An 18,760-nucleotide genomic window follows, 5' to 3' on the forward strand; every position below is an offset into this window, starting at 1 on the left:
GTCGACCCAGGGTGAGATCTAAAACCTGCAGGACACCGGCCCTTGAGGCCTGGAGTTGGCCAAGCCTGCTCTAGATTCTACTGTCTGCTGCCCCCCTACTGGACAGCTCCGTACCTCCAAAAATGAGATGCTATACTTGTGGTATGTCATCTGGGCTAACCACCTTTCCAGCTGCTCTTATTTCAACCTTAATCCTTGGCACTTTTTTTAACATTCAGTTCTACTTCCTAGGTCTAATTATTGGTGATTTGTTTTATATGTCCTCCCACCTGTTGTCTGTTGCCTTGTTATCCTCCGTGTTTATATTGTCAACTCTGCCCCTTGTCCTTTTTTTTGTCCTGCCTCATGATCGTGTCTTCTGTCTCAGTTTTCTTCCTTTAACATTTGTCATTTTTGGTTTATCTGTTCCTCTCTGGGGCTGTAACCAGGAAGCAGATTCCACATTGAATTGATTGAACTTACTCTGATCAGCTGTTCTGGAACAGAAAACAGTGATGGGTACAGGATGCTCATGGAGTGTGTGGCGCATTGCCTTTATTGTGTTGAGACTGTGTTGACATGTTGATTAATGGCTCATTTATTCCGATTTTTTCATACCCAATACAATTAATATACAGTATGTCAAATGATGTAAAATGCAGAATTTACAAAAAACATGTTTGCAAAGAAGTATAACTAAAAAAGTAAGAGAAAATCAAAGTGCAAGTTTTGTTTCTAGGAAATAAGTGCTTGTGACATTGGGCATACTTGTGTATGTGAGGGGAAAATGCAGGGTTAAATTACCCCAGACTGGAGAAAATGTCCCCAATTTATCTTTTCATTGTACAGCGGGTGATGGCGAGCTCCTCTCAGCATGAATACAACTATGTTGAAACTTGCACTTCCCAATAAACACAATTCTCACCGCTGTACGACACATCAGCTGAATAGGTCACGTGATTTTTCTTACAGTTACACACCCACCTATACAGGGTTTTGCTCTTTATGCTTGATGCATGCACTCATCACTATGAAGCTTAGCGTTGCCAACCTCAAAGTTAACCAGGAGCGGATCTACATAGGTTTTCTGAGGGTGGCATGGAAATCAAATGGGGTGGCCATTTGTCATTTTACACATATGCAGGTGTTACAGTCTGTAATATGCATTAGAAAAGTAAAGGCACACACAAGCACGCACGCACACACACGCACACGCACACACGCACACACACACATATACCAATAAAGCCACCTCTTAGTTTACCTTCTCTGTTTCCGAGTCTTGCATGTGGGTCCTACTCCACCTGCCACACAGAGAGCCTTGACAGCTTTCCACTATCCCGCCTTCTCTATCTTCTTATTCTTAATCATTCTAACCTGATGCACAGCCTTTCCATCTCCATTGCTCTTTCTAGTAAATCTGTAAAAGTCCTTTTCCATTTACCATGTAGTTTCCTGGGGCAGTGTCAAAATGAGACATTTTCCTGGCCTCAGACCAATCTGACCAAAATCAAGTGCTAAATTTCAAGTTCTGTTGCGACAGCAATTATTTGCAGTCACTGGCCATTAACTTCTAAAGAGTTGTCATGCTCAAACCTTAAATGGCCCAGTTCTCATAGACAATAACTGGAAGCAATACAGACTGAAGCACATGAAAGTTTGAGTTGCTTGATATTATTTATTAAACTGAGAATCAGATTTAATTACTCATTACACCTTCACCCAACTGATGGTACCTGAATGCTGGGCATAACCAGGCTTGGCAAACTGTTTGGAAAATTTATAAGCAAACATTAAATGGTTTATGTCGCATCAGAAGTCCAGAAACGTGGTGCACCACGGTAGAAAATATGTGGCGACCCCTAACGGTAGAAGAAGAAGAGGAAGGTGGAGGGCGGCATAGCGTTCGTCCGGCCTAAATACACACGAAGAAGAAGAGGAACAGGAAGAAAACCAACACATCGTCACTAAACCCAGTTGGAAGACTGCTGAGTATTTGTAAATTAAGTTCTTCTTCCTCTACGCCGTTGCTCGGCTCATTAGTCGTGTATAATTATTAATTAATTATTATTTCTTTTCGGAATAATATTTAGCTGATGTCACCGGTGGTATTAGACTTAAAAATGAATAACAACTGTGTTGATATTTGATTTCACTTCAACTTTCGAGGTGAAACAATAGCAGAGACAGCAGAACTGAGATGAGCTGAAGACCCGAGGAGAGGACACTTCACTGCAGACTGTGAGTTCTACAAAGAAGCCTGCAAGCCTAGCATCACATCTTTTTTTTAAAAAAAAGAGATTTTTAGATACGAAACGTTGCCATTCAACTACCAGCCTTTGTTGTACACTCAGCAGGTTCTCTCGTTAAGGTGTTTAAAGTGTCTGAGCTTTACTGTACGTGACTTTGAGTATAAGAATCTTTAAAATTTACGTAAAAAGTACGTATCTGTGTAGAAATATGGTTTCGGTAGGAATTCACTATGGATTATTATATCTCAGTATCGACTTGTTACTTTGTCCAGAGAAATATTTGTGTTGTCACGTGCATGGCGGAACTATGTCTATGAGGTTAAGTCGCTAAAGGCAGAACAAAAAGCTCTTCCTAAGAAAATGTGAAATAAGTGTGGTGATTTAATGTAAAACAGAAATTATACAATTCTAAAAAGCTTGAAAATTGATATTTGGTATGAAAACACATTCCAAAGCTCGTCTTTGGATGTCAGCTGCCTTTTATTCCATTCTTTTAAGACATCCTGCACTGCTTCTGTGAGGTCTGTGCTCTGGGAATACCATCAGATGGCAATATATGTGGTTCCAAGGAGACTTTATGTCCTCTAGAAGTTTATATGAATACTACTTTCTGCTGAGTTTATGAGCTCACTCACTCATTTTGTGTAAAGTAAAAATTAATTGAACCTGAAATTCGGATTCATTAACCCACAAGACCTGTTGTCACTTATTTTTCATGTGGGTTTTGTGTATGTTGGCCTTCCCGTAGGCTTTACTGAATGGCTTCTTGATAATGATCCTTCCACTGGCTCGTCCCTTGAGTTAGGTGCTTTTTTAATGGGATGATTCATAGGACAATGTTAAGTGGCTTAACAAACAACAAAAAGACATTCCTCTGAGAAAGGCCAGGTACTAGTATTGAATTAAAAGTGAGTGAAAATGCAGCCAACACCAGAAGAGAAACTTTGAAAGACTTTCAGAAAGCCTGGAGAGTTATTGCTCAAAGAACATCTGGATCATTGGAAGCAAAATATGAAGAATTGTGGAGTGGCTCAGAAGTTTTATATAGCTGTTGTATGTTGAAGCCTTGAATGGCTTTGAAGCTTCTTCCTCATTTGTCTCTTTATTCAAAAGAGAAATAAGGAAGGAGATGAGTTTCAGGTTTAAAAATTTTGTCAAATGCACAGTACTGAGATACACAACACACAGCAGATTTTTAAAAAAAAGAGCTTTAAAAGCTATGTACATATTTATACTACATCAGTTGTATGTGCAGCAGACAGCAGTTGGTGTTCAAGACAGCTGTGAGAATGCGATTGAGTGTGCAGGAATGTAGATTGAGGTAATCTGAGGTTATAAACTCCTGTCATGTGTTTTGGAGTCTAATGGCATTGAGTTCTTTTGTTTACAGGTCCTAGATTTCACACTTCTATACCTGCAGCCTCAGGGTAGAAGTGTGAACAGACTTTGTCGAGGGTTGTGTGGGTTTTTTGATAGTTGATCCTCTGCAGAGAGGGCAGTGGATTCCTAATGACCTTTACAGCAATCTTCACTCTACAGGCGTTTGCAGTTCATAGCATTGGCAATGCTGTGCTGCAGCAGATTCACGCTCTTGCGGGTACTCGGCTTTCAAAGCTTTAAAATTAACAGACTTTTGACAGCCCAAAGGAAGAGGGGTCCTAATGGGACTAGCTACTGTGTTAAGCCAAGTTACATCCTTGCAGCAACATGAGCCTTGCTTAAAACCGTTTTTTTTTGACAGTTGTGAAAATGACGTTTGCCAAATGAACTATCAATAGTTATTTTTTGCACTGGATTACTTTAATACGGGTTAATTTTTACAAAATGGTGAAGTAAGCACATCTGGAATATAAACCCACACATTCAAAAATTACCTTGAAAAATGTTGATCTGCACACAATTAAACAAACAATTGTACTAAACAATATCTTATGTTTGCTGTGGTTGTATGTGTTTAGATTTTGTAACATGTATGCTTCCAGTTAGGTGACACCTGTTGAGAAGCTAGAGCTGCAAGTCAGTAGAATCATGGAGGATGACTCCAGGCCTTTGCTGAGTTCAGAGCAGACTGGAGAGGACTACTTGCAAAGAGACTCCACAAATTCGCTAGACTTGAGAACTAAAAGGTAAATGCTGTGCTAATCAGTACAAAGTATGAATCAGTTTCTCTCCTGCCTGTCACATGCCATAGGTTCATGTTGTTCATTTCATTGCTAGATAATAAACAAGGTGCTTTATTACCTTGACTTCTTGGAATTCACTTAGCAAGCAAATACTAAGATGTTAGTTGTGAGATGTGTGAGTACTTCATTTTCCTAGCACCATTTCCTGTGTTAGTGAGTTTTAATCCAGTTCACACAATGATTAGAACCTCTCAAATCTCAAATATTCATGCTTTAATGCATGAATTTTCTTAGTCAAGCTACAGTGTGTCACAAAAGTGAGTACACCCCTCACATTTTTGTTGAAATTTTATTATGTCTTTTCATGGGACAACATTGGCAATAAGACACTTTGATACAATGTAAATTAGTCAGTGTACAGCTTGTATAACAGTGTAAAAATGCTGACACCTAAAAATAACTCAACATACAGCCATTAATGTCTAAACTGCTGGCAACAAAAGGGAGTACACCCCTAAGTGAAAATGTCCAAACTGTCTCCAAAGTGTCAATATTTTGTGTGGCAACCATTATTTTCCAACACTGCCTTAACTCTGGGCATGGAGTTCACTAGAGCTTCACAGGGTCCCACTAGATTCCTCTTGCACTCCTCCATGATGACATCATGGAGCTGGTGGATGCTTGGCCAGCCAAGTGCCTTTACCCTGAGTTTATATAGCAAGGCACTGGTCTTTTTGGAGGTGTGTTTGGGGTTGTTATCATATTGGAACACTGTCCTATGGCCCAGTTTCTGAAGGGAGGGGATCATGCTCTGCTTCAGTATGTCACAGGACATGTTGGCATTCATAGTTACCTCAATTTACTGTAGCCCCCCAGTGCCAGCAGCACTCATGCAGCCCCAAACAATGACATCCCACGTGCACTCAACTTCTTTGATCGACAATAGCGAGGTTGTTCTGAATGGAACCTGTTCCGTCAAACTACTGTATGGTCTTGACCAGTATGCTGCAGCTCAGTTTCAGGGTGTTGGCAATATTCTTATAGCCTAGGCCATCTTTATGTAGAGTAACAATTCTTTTTTTCAGATCCTCATAGAATTCTTTGCCATGATGTGCCTTGTTAGACTTCCAGTGACCAGTATGAGAGAGTGTGAGTGCACTTAGGGGTGTACTCACTTTTGTTGCCAGAGGTTTATTCAATAATGAAGGTGTCTTGAGTTATTTAGAGAGGACAGCAAGTTTACACTGTTTCAAGCTGTGCACTGACTACTTTACATTGTATCAAAGTGCCATATCTTCAATGTTGTCCCATGAAAAGATATAACAAAATATTTACAAAAATGTGGGGTGTGTATTCACTTTTGTGTGAAACTGTTTATAAGGCCTCATCTGATTGTAACATATTATACTTTAAATAATATAAAAAATGTAAATTGTGCAAATCCTTACTGTATGCAGTGAAATCAAAGAAGTTATGTGTTTTTACGTGACTTGAAAAATGCATGATTTTTATTGACATCTTCCAGGCCTTTCCATGTGGAACGCAAGAACATTATAAATGATGGCCCTCAAGAGACAGTATCTGCGGAGGCTGCTGTACTCAACAGCAGATTACACTACTACAGCAGACTCATGGGGTCTTCTGATCGACAATTGGTAAGTCGAGTTTATTGTCACAACCATGAATGCATCACAACCATAGCTTCTGGGCAAAAAATTTGCCAAGTGCAAACCACTTAAAAACCCCCAAAACAAAACACAGTAGCAACATAAAGCTTATAACATGTTTTGACCAACAGATTGGTGACAAATTCAATATTATTAAATACAATTTTAAAAGCATTTATTCATTGCATGGCTTTAATCCAAAAAAACTGCATTTTGGCATGAAAGCCTTTAGAAAGCCTTGATTATTCTTTGTTGTAGACACAGGCATGGAGAGCTGGTGACCGCGTGATGTAGTAGGGATTCCTAATTTAAAGTTTTCATGGATGAGTATGTAGTCACAAAAAACTGACTGGCACATAGACACATATAAGAATCCTTGTATTCACTGTCTAACAGAAATTGAAATAAAAACTTCAGGAAGTTAAAGAAAATTCACATAAATGCTAGTGGTTTTCCAACAATGGCAAACGTGTTAATCCAAAATGGTGTTAACACATTTGCCCAAAACATTTATGAAATTAACTTGAAATAACTTGTGTAATTTTAATACTAGCTATTAGTTCCTCCATACAGCCCTAATTTTGAGCACTGTCACCGTGGAAGAGATTACTCCTATCTGCATAAAATTATAGATTACCTTTAGCATCTAGCTGTACAAAAGGGCACTGAGTGTAAGCAAAGTTGTTTTTCTTTGGAAGACACAGGTAATGCCATATACTGTGTTACGCTTCTAAAAGAGCTCAGTAAATATGTTTTCATTGTACTTAGCGGTCTGATTTTTTTTCTAGCAAGTAACAGTATTTTGTAGCTGAAATATCCATCCATTTATCAATCTTTGCTTATACAAATTAGGGCCACAGGGCACTGAAGCTTATCCCAGCTGCCATAAGAGACAGGGTATATATACTCTGGACAGGTCACCAGTTAATAAAATGTTTTTTGAAGGCACTAGATAATCAACCTTTTGGGGTTTAATTTATGCTCATCTGGACGTAGCGTATTCAGTGGGAGAAAGGTTTCGTCACTCATCCAAGTGACTTCTTTGGTCTAAGCTGACTGCAGGTTTCCCCAACCTTATAAACAGTGTATTTGCACAATAACTTAAACCAGCCCATTTAATGAACAATATGGTGTGAGGTCAGTTCCTTGATAGTTAATATGCAAATTGTCATGACCACTGATCAAAGACCACTGATCAATTGCCATGAGTACCATTCACAGAGTTGGAGAATGGCTGCAATCACAGTATTGTAAATGGTACTCATGACCATTGATCAGTCGTCTTTGATCAATGGTCTTTGATCAGTGATCGATCTCAGGCTATATAAATTGGTATTATGGACTGTAATCATTTATATTACTTGAAAGAAGTCCTAAGTTTAAGCTGATAACCTTAACTAATGCTTTTAAAGTTCCAAATTTTTGGAAGGAAGCCATGATAGATCAATAGGGCATGTAACATGTCAGAATGTATTGGAAAATCCAGTTGGCTAAATCCACAAAAAGCTGCCTCAGAGCCATAGAGGCAGTACAGGTCAATTGATCACATAGCCTGTCCAAAAAGAAAACAGATCTGTAAAAACTACCAGAGCTCAGAGTACAAAGCTACTTGTTCATTTTGAGGTGAGTCATTTTTCCTGCTGCACTGCTACATCAGATCTTGGGATTCTCCCACCTGCCAAGATCCACTTTAAGCCCTGGTTGTCCCATGCAGTGCACCTGTGTCAAAGCATCTGTATTGTTGTTTCTCTTGTCATCTGTTTTTATTTTTACTTAAAATAATTTTAATTTGCCTTTCTATTGCAATTATGTTTCCATCCACTGGATATGTTAGCACATAGTTGCTTTTCATTTCATGAATTCTCACAGAAAAAAAAAGTTATTGCTACATGGTTATAACTTCAGATTCTAAGGGGTTATCAGCTACCTCCTAATCTTCTTCTTTTCAAAGTTTTGTAGTAACACTGAATTACAAACTGAAGATCTGAAAATGAAGCAAACCTACCTTAATAGGGGGAATGCTATTAAAGTTATCTTTGTAATTCTAAGACGTCATGACATGCACTTTTCTGAAATCTTTACCTTCACCTCTCCATTTTTCCTCCCTAGAGTCCTCCAGATCACGTGATTCCCCAGCCAGATGAGATCTACATCTATAGTCCACTGGGAACAGCTTTCAAGGTCCCAGGCAGTGATCATACCTCTAAAAACCCCAGTATCATCACCATGTAAGCCCTAGCAGTAGTAAAATGTGAAATCCACTGCACAAAGCATGTGAAAGCTACATGCTTTCTTTGTACTTAACTGGATGCATTTAACTGCTTTGATTTATTTATTTATTTTTCTTGTCCCAGATTTGCTATATGGAACACAATGATGGGCACATCTATACTCAGCATGCCTTGGGGTATAAAGCAGGTGATGTGATTCAGTTTACATACTTGATGTTTTCAGCTCATTCAAAACCACACCTAAAATCACATTAAAAACAAAAAAACAAACAAAAAAAACCTTTGTTTGAGAACTTTGTTCAAATAAAGGTTAGTGTAGAGGCCAAAAGCTCAAAATAAATATACAATTTTGACTTTATTTCAGGCTGGTTTCACCCTTGGAGTCTTCATTGTCATCTTCATAGGCCTGCTGATGCTGTATTGTTGTTATATTGTCCTCAAATCACCAAAGTCAATACGTAAGTAATTTTTACAAACTAGGTTTGGGATTAATAGACCAATACTAACAGCTTTCAAAAAGTTTACAATAGTACCTAGTTCACAATGGCTTGTTTCAGATCTCAAATGCTAGAAAAATATTTTTCATTCCATATTAGTATGCAAAATTAAGGCTAATGGCAAATTCTCAACATACACATTGTATAGGGTTCTTTGTGAGAGAGCAGTTATGTTTTTTGTTGTTAGCATTTCTTTAATATGTTGTCATTCACTTTAGCATAACTGATTAATTATGCTCTTTATAATTTGCAGGCCAGAAAGACAATTATACCCATAAATTTAAAAAATAGAGTACCTGTTTATACTTAAAATTAAATGTTTTTCCCCTCTTATTCTCTGCCCAACACTTTTTTTCAGTGTCTGCATCATAAAGATTTTACAGAATGTTTTGTTCCAGTATCATTCAGAACCTGATCTATAGAGCAATTTATTCCCCAAAATGCATGATGAAAACTAATGTATTTATTGGGATTTATCAGAAGTTGCAGTTTATGAAGACAAGTCTGTCTTCTGCAAAGTGTTACATTTTTGGGTGATCACTGTACAGGAATGTCACTGCTGTATTTGCTCTGTTTAATATCAGTCAGAGCCTGATCTATGGAGTATTCCTTACTACTGTAGTTTAAAAGCTTTTACACTCCGTGACCTGAAGACAGCAGCAACAGCTTTCATCTTACCTACTTATAATGTTTCAAACCTTTACTGAAGTCTGCTCTTAGCAGGTGGACATGGAATATGCTGACTGTATCAGCGAGTCAAAGAAATTCCATCAATTTAACTTGAAAAGCTCTTTGCTTGCTTTGTACATATATCTAGGATATTTCCTCCTGAGTGAAATTGATAACTAGATGAAATGAGAGATTAAAAAAAAAAAAAAAGTGTATTTGTATAAATATGAGTTAACTACTTGTTACATGCGAATATGCAGTGTTGTTAATACATCTAAACACTTGCTTTTAGATCATGGTTGCACCGGTATATTTTTGGCATAGTTACAAGAAGTTATTGTTAAGACAGAAGGTACAGAGCAAATGAATTCAGCCTAAATAAAATGGTGAAGCTTAACACTGAACTTATCGAACATTATTCCTGAATCAAAAAAACAATTTATGCTGCTGCATTTACTAAATGACTTTGCAAAAGAATGTTAGCTCATAAAGTTCACGTTTGTCACCACTGTGTACTATGGAAAAGCTTTTGTGATATATTAATGTCATATTTGGGAACCAAGTATTTACCTCTGTAATTATTCTTTGTGCTCTCCTAGCCTGTGTGGACACATCAGACTGGGAATTCCCTGATGTCTGTCAGTACTATTTTGGAAAAGTTGGTCAGTGGTCCAGCTTGATGTTCTCAATGGTGTCACTTGTTGGAGCTATGGTAGTCTACTGGGTACTCATGTCCAACTTCCTCTTCAACACTGGGCAGTTTATTTACAGTAAGAAACAATGGTTTTATCTGCAAAAGAGTGGAATTATGTCATTCTATACTATTGTTTGACATGTTAATCCTTGTTTATGTTACCATATGTGCAGCACAGTGACTTCAGAAACATTTTAAGCAAAAACAAAACTCACAGCTCTGCAAGCTTTAATTAACTTTAATTAATATGACACATAGTGGGCCTGATGTTTGTAATAACTTTTTTTTTCGCTGAGGTTAAGCCATTGGATGATCTAAAAGATATTGTTACATTATTTTTCAATTTCTGTTTAAATACACAGAAGTTACCACTCAAGGCAAGAAACACTGAGAAGATCTCTGAAATTTGCACAGAAGACATTTGCATTACACAAAGACATTGTGCAGAAAGATGTAAATTCATTATTTGCTTTATCAAGCTTTTGGCTTTTGCAAGAAGGCTCGTTTCTCTTAACCGATGGCTTCCTCTTCTCTGTCCATAGACCATGTTCACAATATCAATGTGTCAGATTCAGAGTTGGAAACCAATGGCTCAGAAAAAGGTAAGTCACTTGCTGTATGCAAAGTTTCAGCTTTATCATATACCTTTCAAAAAAGGTTATAAATTCCAAGTAAATAATTCACATCCAGGGAATCACAAAGTTACTGCTTTGTAAAGAGGACATAGACCACCTGCATACTAAATATTGTAAAAGTTAAAGCTTTTTGGCCCATATTTCCAGTCTGTTTTCAGATTTTTATTAAAGTTAGAATTAGTTTTAGAATAAAAGTCTGGGAATGTCTGATGGTTAAATCTAGAGGCAAAATGTTTGAAATGAAATAATATTAGTGAACCTCCTCACAAAGACCACCAAACAGACAGCGGTTAGGCAAAAAGCAAAAGGAGACTGGAAAAGCATGTGACTGAAAACAAAGATGTACTTTATGCCTTTGATCTGGTGCATTTTATAATTTTGTGTTACCCAGTTAATTAACAGTGTTTGCTGATATTCTGTTAATTTGTTCACCAGTCATCTGCCCTTACCCAAATACTAACCCTGGAGGGAACAACACCATCAGCACCCTTTTCCTCAGTGACAATGGAAATATGTCCGATGTGAACCCTTTTGAACGCTACTGGAGTAAAACCAACACTGTCCCCTTCTATCTCATCATTCTGCTACTTCCACTGCTCTGCTTCCGCTCAGCGTCCTTCTTTGCAAGATTCACTTTCCTGGGTAAGACATCAAGAGGTTGACTGGAGCCACAGCGACCCCACCCTGGGTGGGAATGTATCAGGATTATCCAGATGGAAAAAAAAAACGCTTTCAGTTTTTTCAGCATTGTCCACTCATTTATCTTTCAATCCCTGGCTGCTCCAGTCTGCATGCCAAAATATCCTTGAGCAAGATAAGCCCAGGTTGCTCTTCAATGCAGCCATCGAAATGTGAGGATGTGTATGAATGTTAGATAGAAAGTACCGAAGCTTAGAAGAAAACTTCTATGAGTGGGGGAGGCATATTGTAGTATAAAGCACTTTAAGTGCTCGAGTAGAGTATAAAAGCGCTACATAAGAACCGTTCTATTTACCAACGGCAGTCGCATTGTTTTAGATTAGTCAGAAAACTTGGGCTTCGTATATAGAGGGTACTGGAATTTCTTTACAATGCACTGTTGGCATTTGATTAAAAAGGGGCCAGCATAGAAATGTATTCTTTTTGTCACATCATTTTGACTGAAGGCTCGAAAAAATGGCTAGATCCTTTTCTTTGTAGACATGGAGTTAAGACTGGTGTCTTCTCATTAAGAATTTCACATTTGCTCAAAGATGAATGAGTGGTGAAGTGCAATACTGATCATGGTTTTCCTTTATTTAACATTTGTACTTAGTTAAATAAGCATACTCTAATGTAGAGTAGAGATACGTCAATTCATTGTTAACTGTGGGGCTTGATTAATCTGCTTTCTGTGTTGCATCAGCAATTCATCCATTAATGTATTGATGTCATTCATCCATTTTGTACAGGCACCATATCAGTGGTCTACCTGATTGTTTTGGTCACTGTCAAAGCTGTCCGCCTAGGCTTTCACCTGGAATTCCACTGGTTTGACAAAACAGAATTCTATGTTCCAGGTAAAACTGGTGTTAATGCTTCTTTGAGTGTCTTTCAACAGGAATGTAGATGTATATGTAGATATTGGTAATAACCGAAAGAAATGACACCAAAGATGTCCATAAATTGTGTAATAATATGAAATAACACAGGGAAAAAGCACATGAAGAAAGGGAGGTGCAAAAAGTCATGACACCAGCTGAAAATCTAAATATTATATTATTGAGGTGCAAAACGGAGGTCCATTGGCTGTACACCCATGGAGCCATGTAATAAGGCATATTATGACCACTGACAGAGCAAGTGAACATTTTATCTTCAAAGCTGATATGTAAGAAGCAGAAAAAAAGGGAAAATGTAAGGATTTTGACAAGATTTGATGAGGGCCAAATTGTGATGGCTGCATGACTTGGTCAGAGCATCTCCAAAACGGCATCTTTTGTGGAGGTGTTGTTGGTCTGCAGTAATCAGTATTTATCAAAAGTGGCCCAGTGGTGAACGAGTGACAGGATCATGGGCAGCTAAGGTTCACTAGTGCTAAGGGGAGGGATGGCTGGCCCATGTGGTTTGATCCAACAGTTGAGCTACTGTTGCTCTAATTGCTCAATAATGTAATGCTAGTTCTGATAAAAAAGGTGTTAGAATACGCAGTACATTGCAGTTTTCTGCATATGGGCCATATCCTCAGATCAGCCAGAGTGCACATACTGACACCTGTCCACTGCCAAAAGTGCCAAGAATGGGCATGTGAGATTGAGAACTAGGACATGGAGCACTGGTAGGGGGTGCCCTGATCTGAGGAATCATGTTTTCTTTGATGTGGATGGCCGGGTACATGTGCGTTGCTTCATTCTGCCACCAGGATGAACTATGGGCAGGAGGTAAACCAGCAGAGGCAGTGTGATGGTTTGGCTGATGTTCTGCTGGAAAACCTTGGGTCTTGCCATCCATGTGGATGTTACTTTAATACATACCACCTACCTAAGCATTGTAGAACATGCGTACCCTTTCATAAAAACTATATTCCTTGATTGCTGCGGTGCTTTCAGCAGGACAATGTGCGTTGTCACAAAGCTAAAATGTTTCAGGAATGTTTGAGGAGAACAACAAGAAGTTTGAGGTGTTGACTTGGTTTCCAAATTCCCCAGATCTTAATTTATTCAAGTATCTGTGTGATGTGTTGAACAAGCAAGTCCGATCCATGAAGGCCCCACATTGTAATTTGCAGCAGTTGAAAAATCTGTTGCTAACATCTTGGTGCTAAATAACACAGCACACTTTCAGGGGTCTTGTGGAGTCCATGCCTTGATGGGTGAGGGCTGTTTTGAAAGCATAAGGCAGATCAACACAATATTAGGCAGATGGTTATGTTATGCCTGATGTGTGTGTGTTCTCAGTTTCTTTACATTAAAGAATGTATCTATGTTTTAATTATGATCTTTCAGAGTTCAGATTGCTCTTCCCTCAGCTCACTGGTGTTCTCACTCTGGCCTTCTTCATTCACAACTGCATCATCACATTAATGAAGAACAACAAGGACCAAAAGAACAATGTGAGTGTTATTTATCCATGTTCTTCCAAATATTAGTACTCTTCAAATCTGTTTTTTGCTAAGTAAATTTAGATGACACAATTCAGTATCAAAAGCTTTAATTCTGATGCATCTAAGGTAAATTTGGTATGTTTTCAGGTGCGTGACCTGTCTGTGGCTTATCTTTTAGTGGGGCTAACCTACCTTTATGTTGGAGTGTTGATCTTTGCTGCTTTTCCCTCTCCTCCACTTTTTAAAGACTGCATTCAGCCAGTAAGATTTTCACTTTATTGTTATTTTTAAATAATTTTTATGTATGCATTTTTTTTCACCGTATGAAAAATGCTCATATTTTCCCTATACCCATTACCACTTAAAGATGCAAGTAAACCCTTCGATTTAATAACCGATTAAATGTCTTTTGGCAGCAGCAATCTCAGAAAGTGTATTCAGGTAGCTGTGGTTCAGTACAGTGCACTACATTTAGGAAGACTATTCTTCCCTGAAATGAGTCAGTGGAAGCAGATGTTTACCATCTGTGATGTATCTGGGTAAAGGGGCCTGTTATTTTCATTGCACACCATCTACATTGGGTTATCCCTGAGCAGGGCAAAAGATGGATTGTCTTTGTTGGAAGTGAGTTTATCATAGCTTTGCTATAGCATTGAAAGGTGTTGATCTGCTGTGTTGTTAAGTCTTTTGAGATATAGCTGGTAAAGGTAGATCATTTCTACACTAATAAACTGGGCTCAGTGGTTAACATGGTTACTACTGGACAATTTTGAAAATGTAGTCACTGTTAACAATCTATACCTATCCTTTACACCACGTTTTTACCTAAGGCAATGTCACCATGTTTGACTACAGCTGTCACACAGTAGACCTTGAACTACTGTATGACAGCTGTAGTAGTTCAAGGTTGAGAAGTGGTTTGCGTTGCTACGCTGAGCTTACAGAGGCAACAGAGCAGAACAAAATTTCCAGTTGTAGTAACAGTCCATCCATGGGAGGACTCCTTAAATTGCTCCAATATGTATTTAAAATAAACACAGTCAATATGTTAGAAGAGAGGGACCATATGAATTGGTTGTTGTAACTTCTGACTCTAATAAGCTTTTGTTGACATAATTAACTTGCAGGGTTACACACTTTTAATCTACTCTTTGTAAGTGGAATTGTTTTTCAGTATTACCAATTTTTTCATACATTTCAATTTGATTAATGTTAAAAACTAAGCATTCAAAATGATTTTTATGTACATAAATGATTTAAAGAGTAATCCTTCTGTTTGTTTGTTTGTTTGTTTCCGCATACTGTACACTGAAACAGTTTTGATCTTTTGGGGCATGTACATGTAGCTTTAAATGGTCTTCTGTGGTTTCTGGCATTATTTACTTTATATTTTGTGTGTATTTACTGAGAAATTCCTGAGTAGTTTCTGTGGTGTATGGGTTCCCGCTTCCATTAGGTGTGTGGTCTGAAAACATATTTAGATGAAAAGTAGAATCCATACTAAGCCAGGACCAAAGGTATCGCTGCAGAGCATTGCACTGGAACGTGTTGGTCAGTATGATATACATAACATGGCAGTGGTTTTAATCTTGTAGCTAAATGATGTTTATTCTGACATATCAGTCATTTTGTGTCTGTTTAGATTTAAATATGATTTGCTTTTGTTTGAACCATAACCATAAGAATTTTTTATCGGCTTGTTTCTTCATGGACATGAACATTAAAACCCCTTATTTGCTGATTTCTGGCAACCATAAGTTAGCTTATAAACACTGCACTGCTTTTCCCTCACAGAACTTCCTGGATAACTTCCCCAGCAGTGATATTATGGTGTTTGTGGCTAGGACCTTCTTGCTTTTCCAGATGATTACTGTATACCCCCTGTTGGGTTATCTGGTGCGGGTTCAGATGATGGGTCAACTATTTGGAAATCATTATCCCAGGTAAGAGTAATGCTTTTTCCATTTAACAGGAAACAAAACAATGCTGATAACTGATCATATTTCCCCCACGTTTCTTTTATTTTAAACAAAAAATGTGATCATTTCTCAATTTAACTGCTAAATTTTGTTCAGTTGTTGTGTCTGCGGTGTGAATAATCAGGCAGTTTTCTGCTGTGGGATGCACTTTGTGCTCCTGTACATAGCTGTAATAAGAGAGTTGGAGTTTCTACTCCAATTGTTATTAATTAAACAAGACTAAGAAAAGAAATGACATTGTAACCGAATACTTAAATTAATAAAAAACAAAAGCATGTTTCAGATTTCTTCATGTGGCCACTTCTTTGTGTGCCATCTCTGAACGACCTTATGATGTCCTGGGTAAACAGTGATCGATGACTTGCCTGTAAGCAATTTATAGTTTGTTATATTGTTTTTCTTTAGTTTCCTTCATGTTCTGATACTGAACATCTTAATTGTTGGAGCTGGTGTCCTGGTGGCCACATTTTATCCCAATATAGGATCCATCATACGGTAAGTATGAAATTGTTTTGCATTCACTTATGTGAAGAGAAACAGTCTAATTAGTCTTAGTTTAATAATTTAGCTTGAATAACATTTCATAAAGTAGACTGACTGTGTGGCTATGAAATTCTGTAAACATTCTGATGACATTCTTACATTATTGAGGTGTTTAATATTAAAGACTACATTCGTTATACTTGATTGAAAAATAAATGAATCAGAATACTTTATTGATCCCTGGGGGAAATTATTTTTTTGTATGTGTATGTGTGTGTGTGTGTGTGTATATATATATATATATATATATATATATATATATATATATATATATATATATATATATATGTATGTGTGTGTGTGTGTATGTATGTATATATATATATATATATATATATATATATATATATATATATATATATATATATATATATATATATACATACACACACACACACACACACACACACACACACACACACACACACACACACACACACACACATATATATACATATATATATATATATATATATATATATATATACACACCCAGCACGCCCCTGCGGGCGGTTTATCCTTCAAGCTCGGGTCCTCTACCAGAGGCCTGGGAGCTTGAGGGTCCTGCGCAGTATCTTAGCTGTTCCCAGGACTGCGCTCTTCTGGACAGAGATCTCCGATGTTATTCCCGGGATCTGCTGGAGCCACTCGCCTAGCTTGGGAGTCACCGCACCTAGTGCTCCGATTACCACGGGGACCACCGTTACCTTCACCCTCCACATCCTCTCGAGCTCTTCTCTGAGCCCTTGGTATTTCTCCAGCTTCTCGTGTTCCTTCTTCCTGATATTGCTGTCATTCGGAACCGCTACATCGATCACTACGGCCGTCTTCTTCTGTTTGTCTACCACCACTATGTCCGGTTGGTTAGCCACCACCATTTTGTCCGTCTGTATCTGGAAGTCCCACAGGATCTTAGCTCGGTCATTCTCCACCACCCTTGGGGGCATCTCCCATTTTGACCTCGGGACTTCTAGGTTATACTCGGCACAGATGTTCCTGTACACTATGCCGGCCACTTGGTTATGGCGTTCCATGTATGCCTTGCCTGCTAGCATCTTGCACCCTGCTGTTATGTGCTGGATTGTCTCTGGGGCATCTTTACACAGCCTGCACCTGGGGTCTTGCCTGGTGTGATAGACCCCAGCCTCTATGGATCTTGTACTCAGAGCTTGTTCTTGTGCTGCCATGATTAGTGCCTCTGTGCTGTCTTTCAGTCCAGCTTTGTCCAGCCACTGGTAGGATTTCTGGATATCAGCCACCTCCTCTATCTGCCGGTGGTACATACCGTGCAGGGGCCTGTCCTTCCATGATGGTTCCTTGTCTCCCTCCTCTTTCTTGGGTTTCTGCTGCCTGAGGTATTCACTGAGCACTCGGTCAGTTGGGGCCATCTTCCCAATGTATTCTTGGATGTTCCTTGTCTCATCCTGGACTGTGGTGCTGACACTCACCAGTCCCCGGCCCCCTTCCTTCCGCTTAGCGTACAGCCTCAGGGTGCTGGACTTGGGGTGAAACCCTCCATGCATGGTCAGGAGCTTTCTTGTCTTTATGTCAGTGGCTTCTATCTCCTCCTTTGGCCAGCCTATTACCCCAGCAGGGTACCTGATCACGGGCAGGGCGTATGTGTTGATGGCCCGGATCTTGTTCTTACCATTCAGCTGACTCCTCAGGACTTGCCTGACCCTCTGCAGGTACTTGGTGGTTGCAGCCTTTCTAGCGGCCTCTTCATGGTTCCCATTTGCCTGCGGGATCCCCAGGTACTTGTAACTGTCCTCTATGTCTGCAATGTTGCCTTCTGGTAGTTCAATCCCCTCAGTTCTGACTACCTTCCCTCTCTTTGTTACCATCCGACTACACTTCTCCAGTCCGAACGACATTCCAATGTCATTGCTGTATAGCCTGGTAGTGTGGATCAGTGAATCGATGTCTCGTTCACTCTTGGCATACAGCTTGATGTCATCCATGTACAGGAGGTGGCTGACAACTGCTCCGTTCCGTAGTCGGTATCCGTAGCCAGTCTTGTTAATGATCTCACTGAGGGGGTTCAGGCCTATGCAGAACAGCAGTGGGGACAGAGCATCTCCTTGGTAGATCCCGCACTTGATGGTAACTTGTGCTATGGGCTTGGAGTTGGCCTCTAGTGTTGTACGCCACATCCCCATTGAGTTCCTGATGAAGGCTCTTAGGGTCCCATTGATCTTGTACAATTCTAGGCATTCCAGTATCCAGCTGTGGGGCATTGAGTCATAGGCCTTCTTGTAATCAATCCAGGCAGTGCACAGGTTGGTCAGTCTGGTCTTGCAGTCTCGGCTGATTGTTCTGTCTACCAGTAGCTGGTGTTTTGCACCTCTGGTATTCTTGCCAATTCCTTTCTGTGTCCCGCTCATGTATTGACCCATGTGCCTGTTCATCTTAGCCGATATGATGCCTGAC

The 18,760-nt window shown here is 39.1% G+C and overlaps 1 protein-coding gene across 2 annotated transcripts in view; it reads left to right on the top strand.

Moving 5' to 3' along the window:
• Positions 1-1,891: 1,891 nt before the first annotated feature.
• The window catches only part of slc38a9 (solute carrier family 38 member 9), a 21,638-nt gene continuing 4,769 nt past the window's right edge, over positions 1,892-18,760 (top strand). The window contains exons 1-15 of one of the 2 annotated variants that reach the window (XM_080861923.1): positions 1,892-1,977; positions 2,149-2,220; positions 4,214-4,357; positions 5,880-6,009; positions 8,131-8,249; positions 8,376-8,439; positions 8,617-8,710; positions 10,018-10,188; positions 10,655-10,714; positions 11,183-11,389; positions 12,178-12,285; positions 13,711-13,817; positions 13,956-14,069; positions 15,603-15,751; positions 16,193-16,282. In XM_080861923.1, coding sequence (XP_080718049.1) covers positions 4,260-4,357; positions 5,880-6,009; positions 8,131-8,249; positions 8,376-8,439; positions 8,617-8,710; positions 10,018-10,188; positions 10,655-10,714; positions 11,183-11,389; positions 12,178-12,285; positions 13,711-13,817; positions 13,956-14,069; positions 15,603-15,751; positions 16,193-16,282 — 1,511 coding nt within the window. In that variant the 5' untranslated portion in view covers positions 1,892-1,977; positions 2,149-2,220; positions 4,214-4,259. Of the gene's footprint in view, positions 2,221-4,213; positions 4,358-5,879; positions 6,010-8,130; positions 8,250-8,375; positions 8,440-8,616; positions 8,711-10,017; positions 10,189-10,654; positions 10,715-11,182; positions 11,390-12,177; positions 12,286-13,710; positions 13,818-13,955; positions 14,070-15,602; positions 15,752-16,192; positions 16,283-18,760 lie in introns of both variants that reach the window. The other variant, XM_080861922.1, reaches the window with a different exon arrangement.

The sequence above is a fragment of the Rhamphochromis sp. 'chilingali' genome, assembly GCF_963969265.1.
Source record: "Rhamphochromis sp. 'chilingali' genome assembly, chromosome: 2".
NCBI classification, from domain to species: Eukaryota; Metazoa; Chordata; class Actinopteri; order Cichliformes; family Cichlidae; genus Rhamphochromis; species Rhamphochromis sp. 'chilingali'.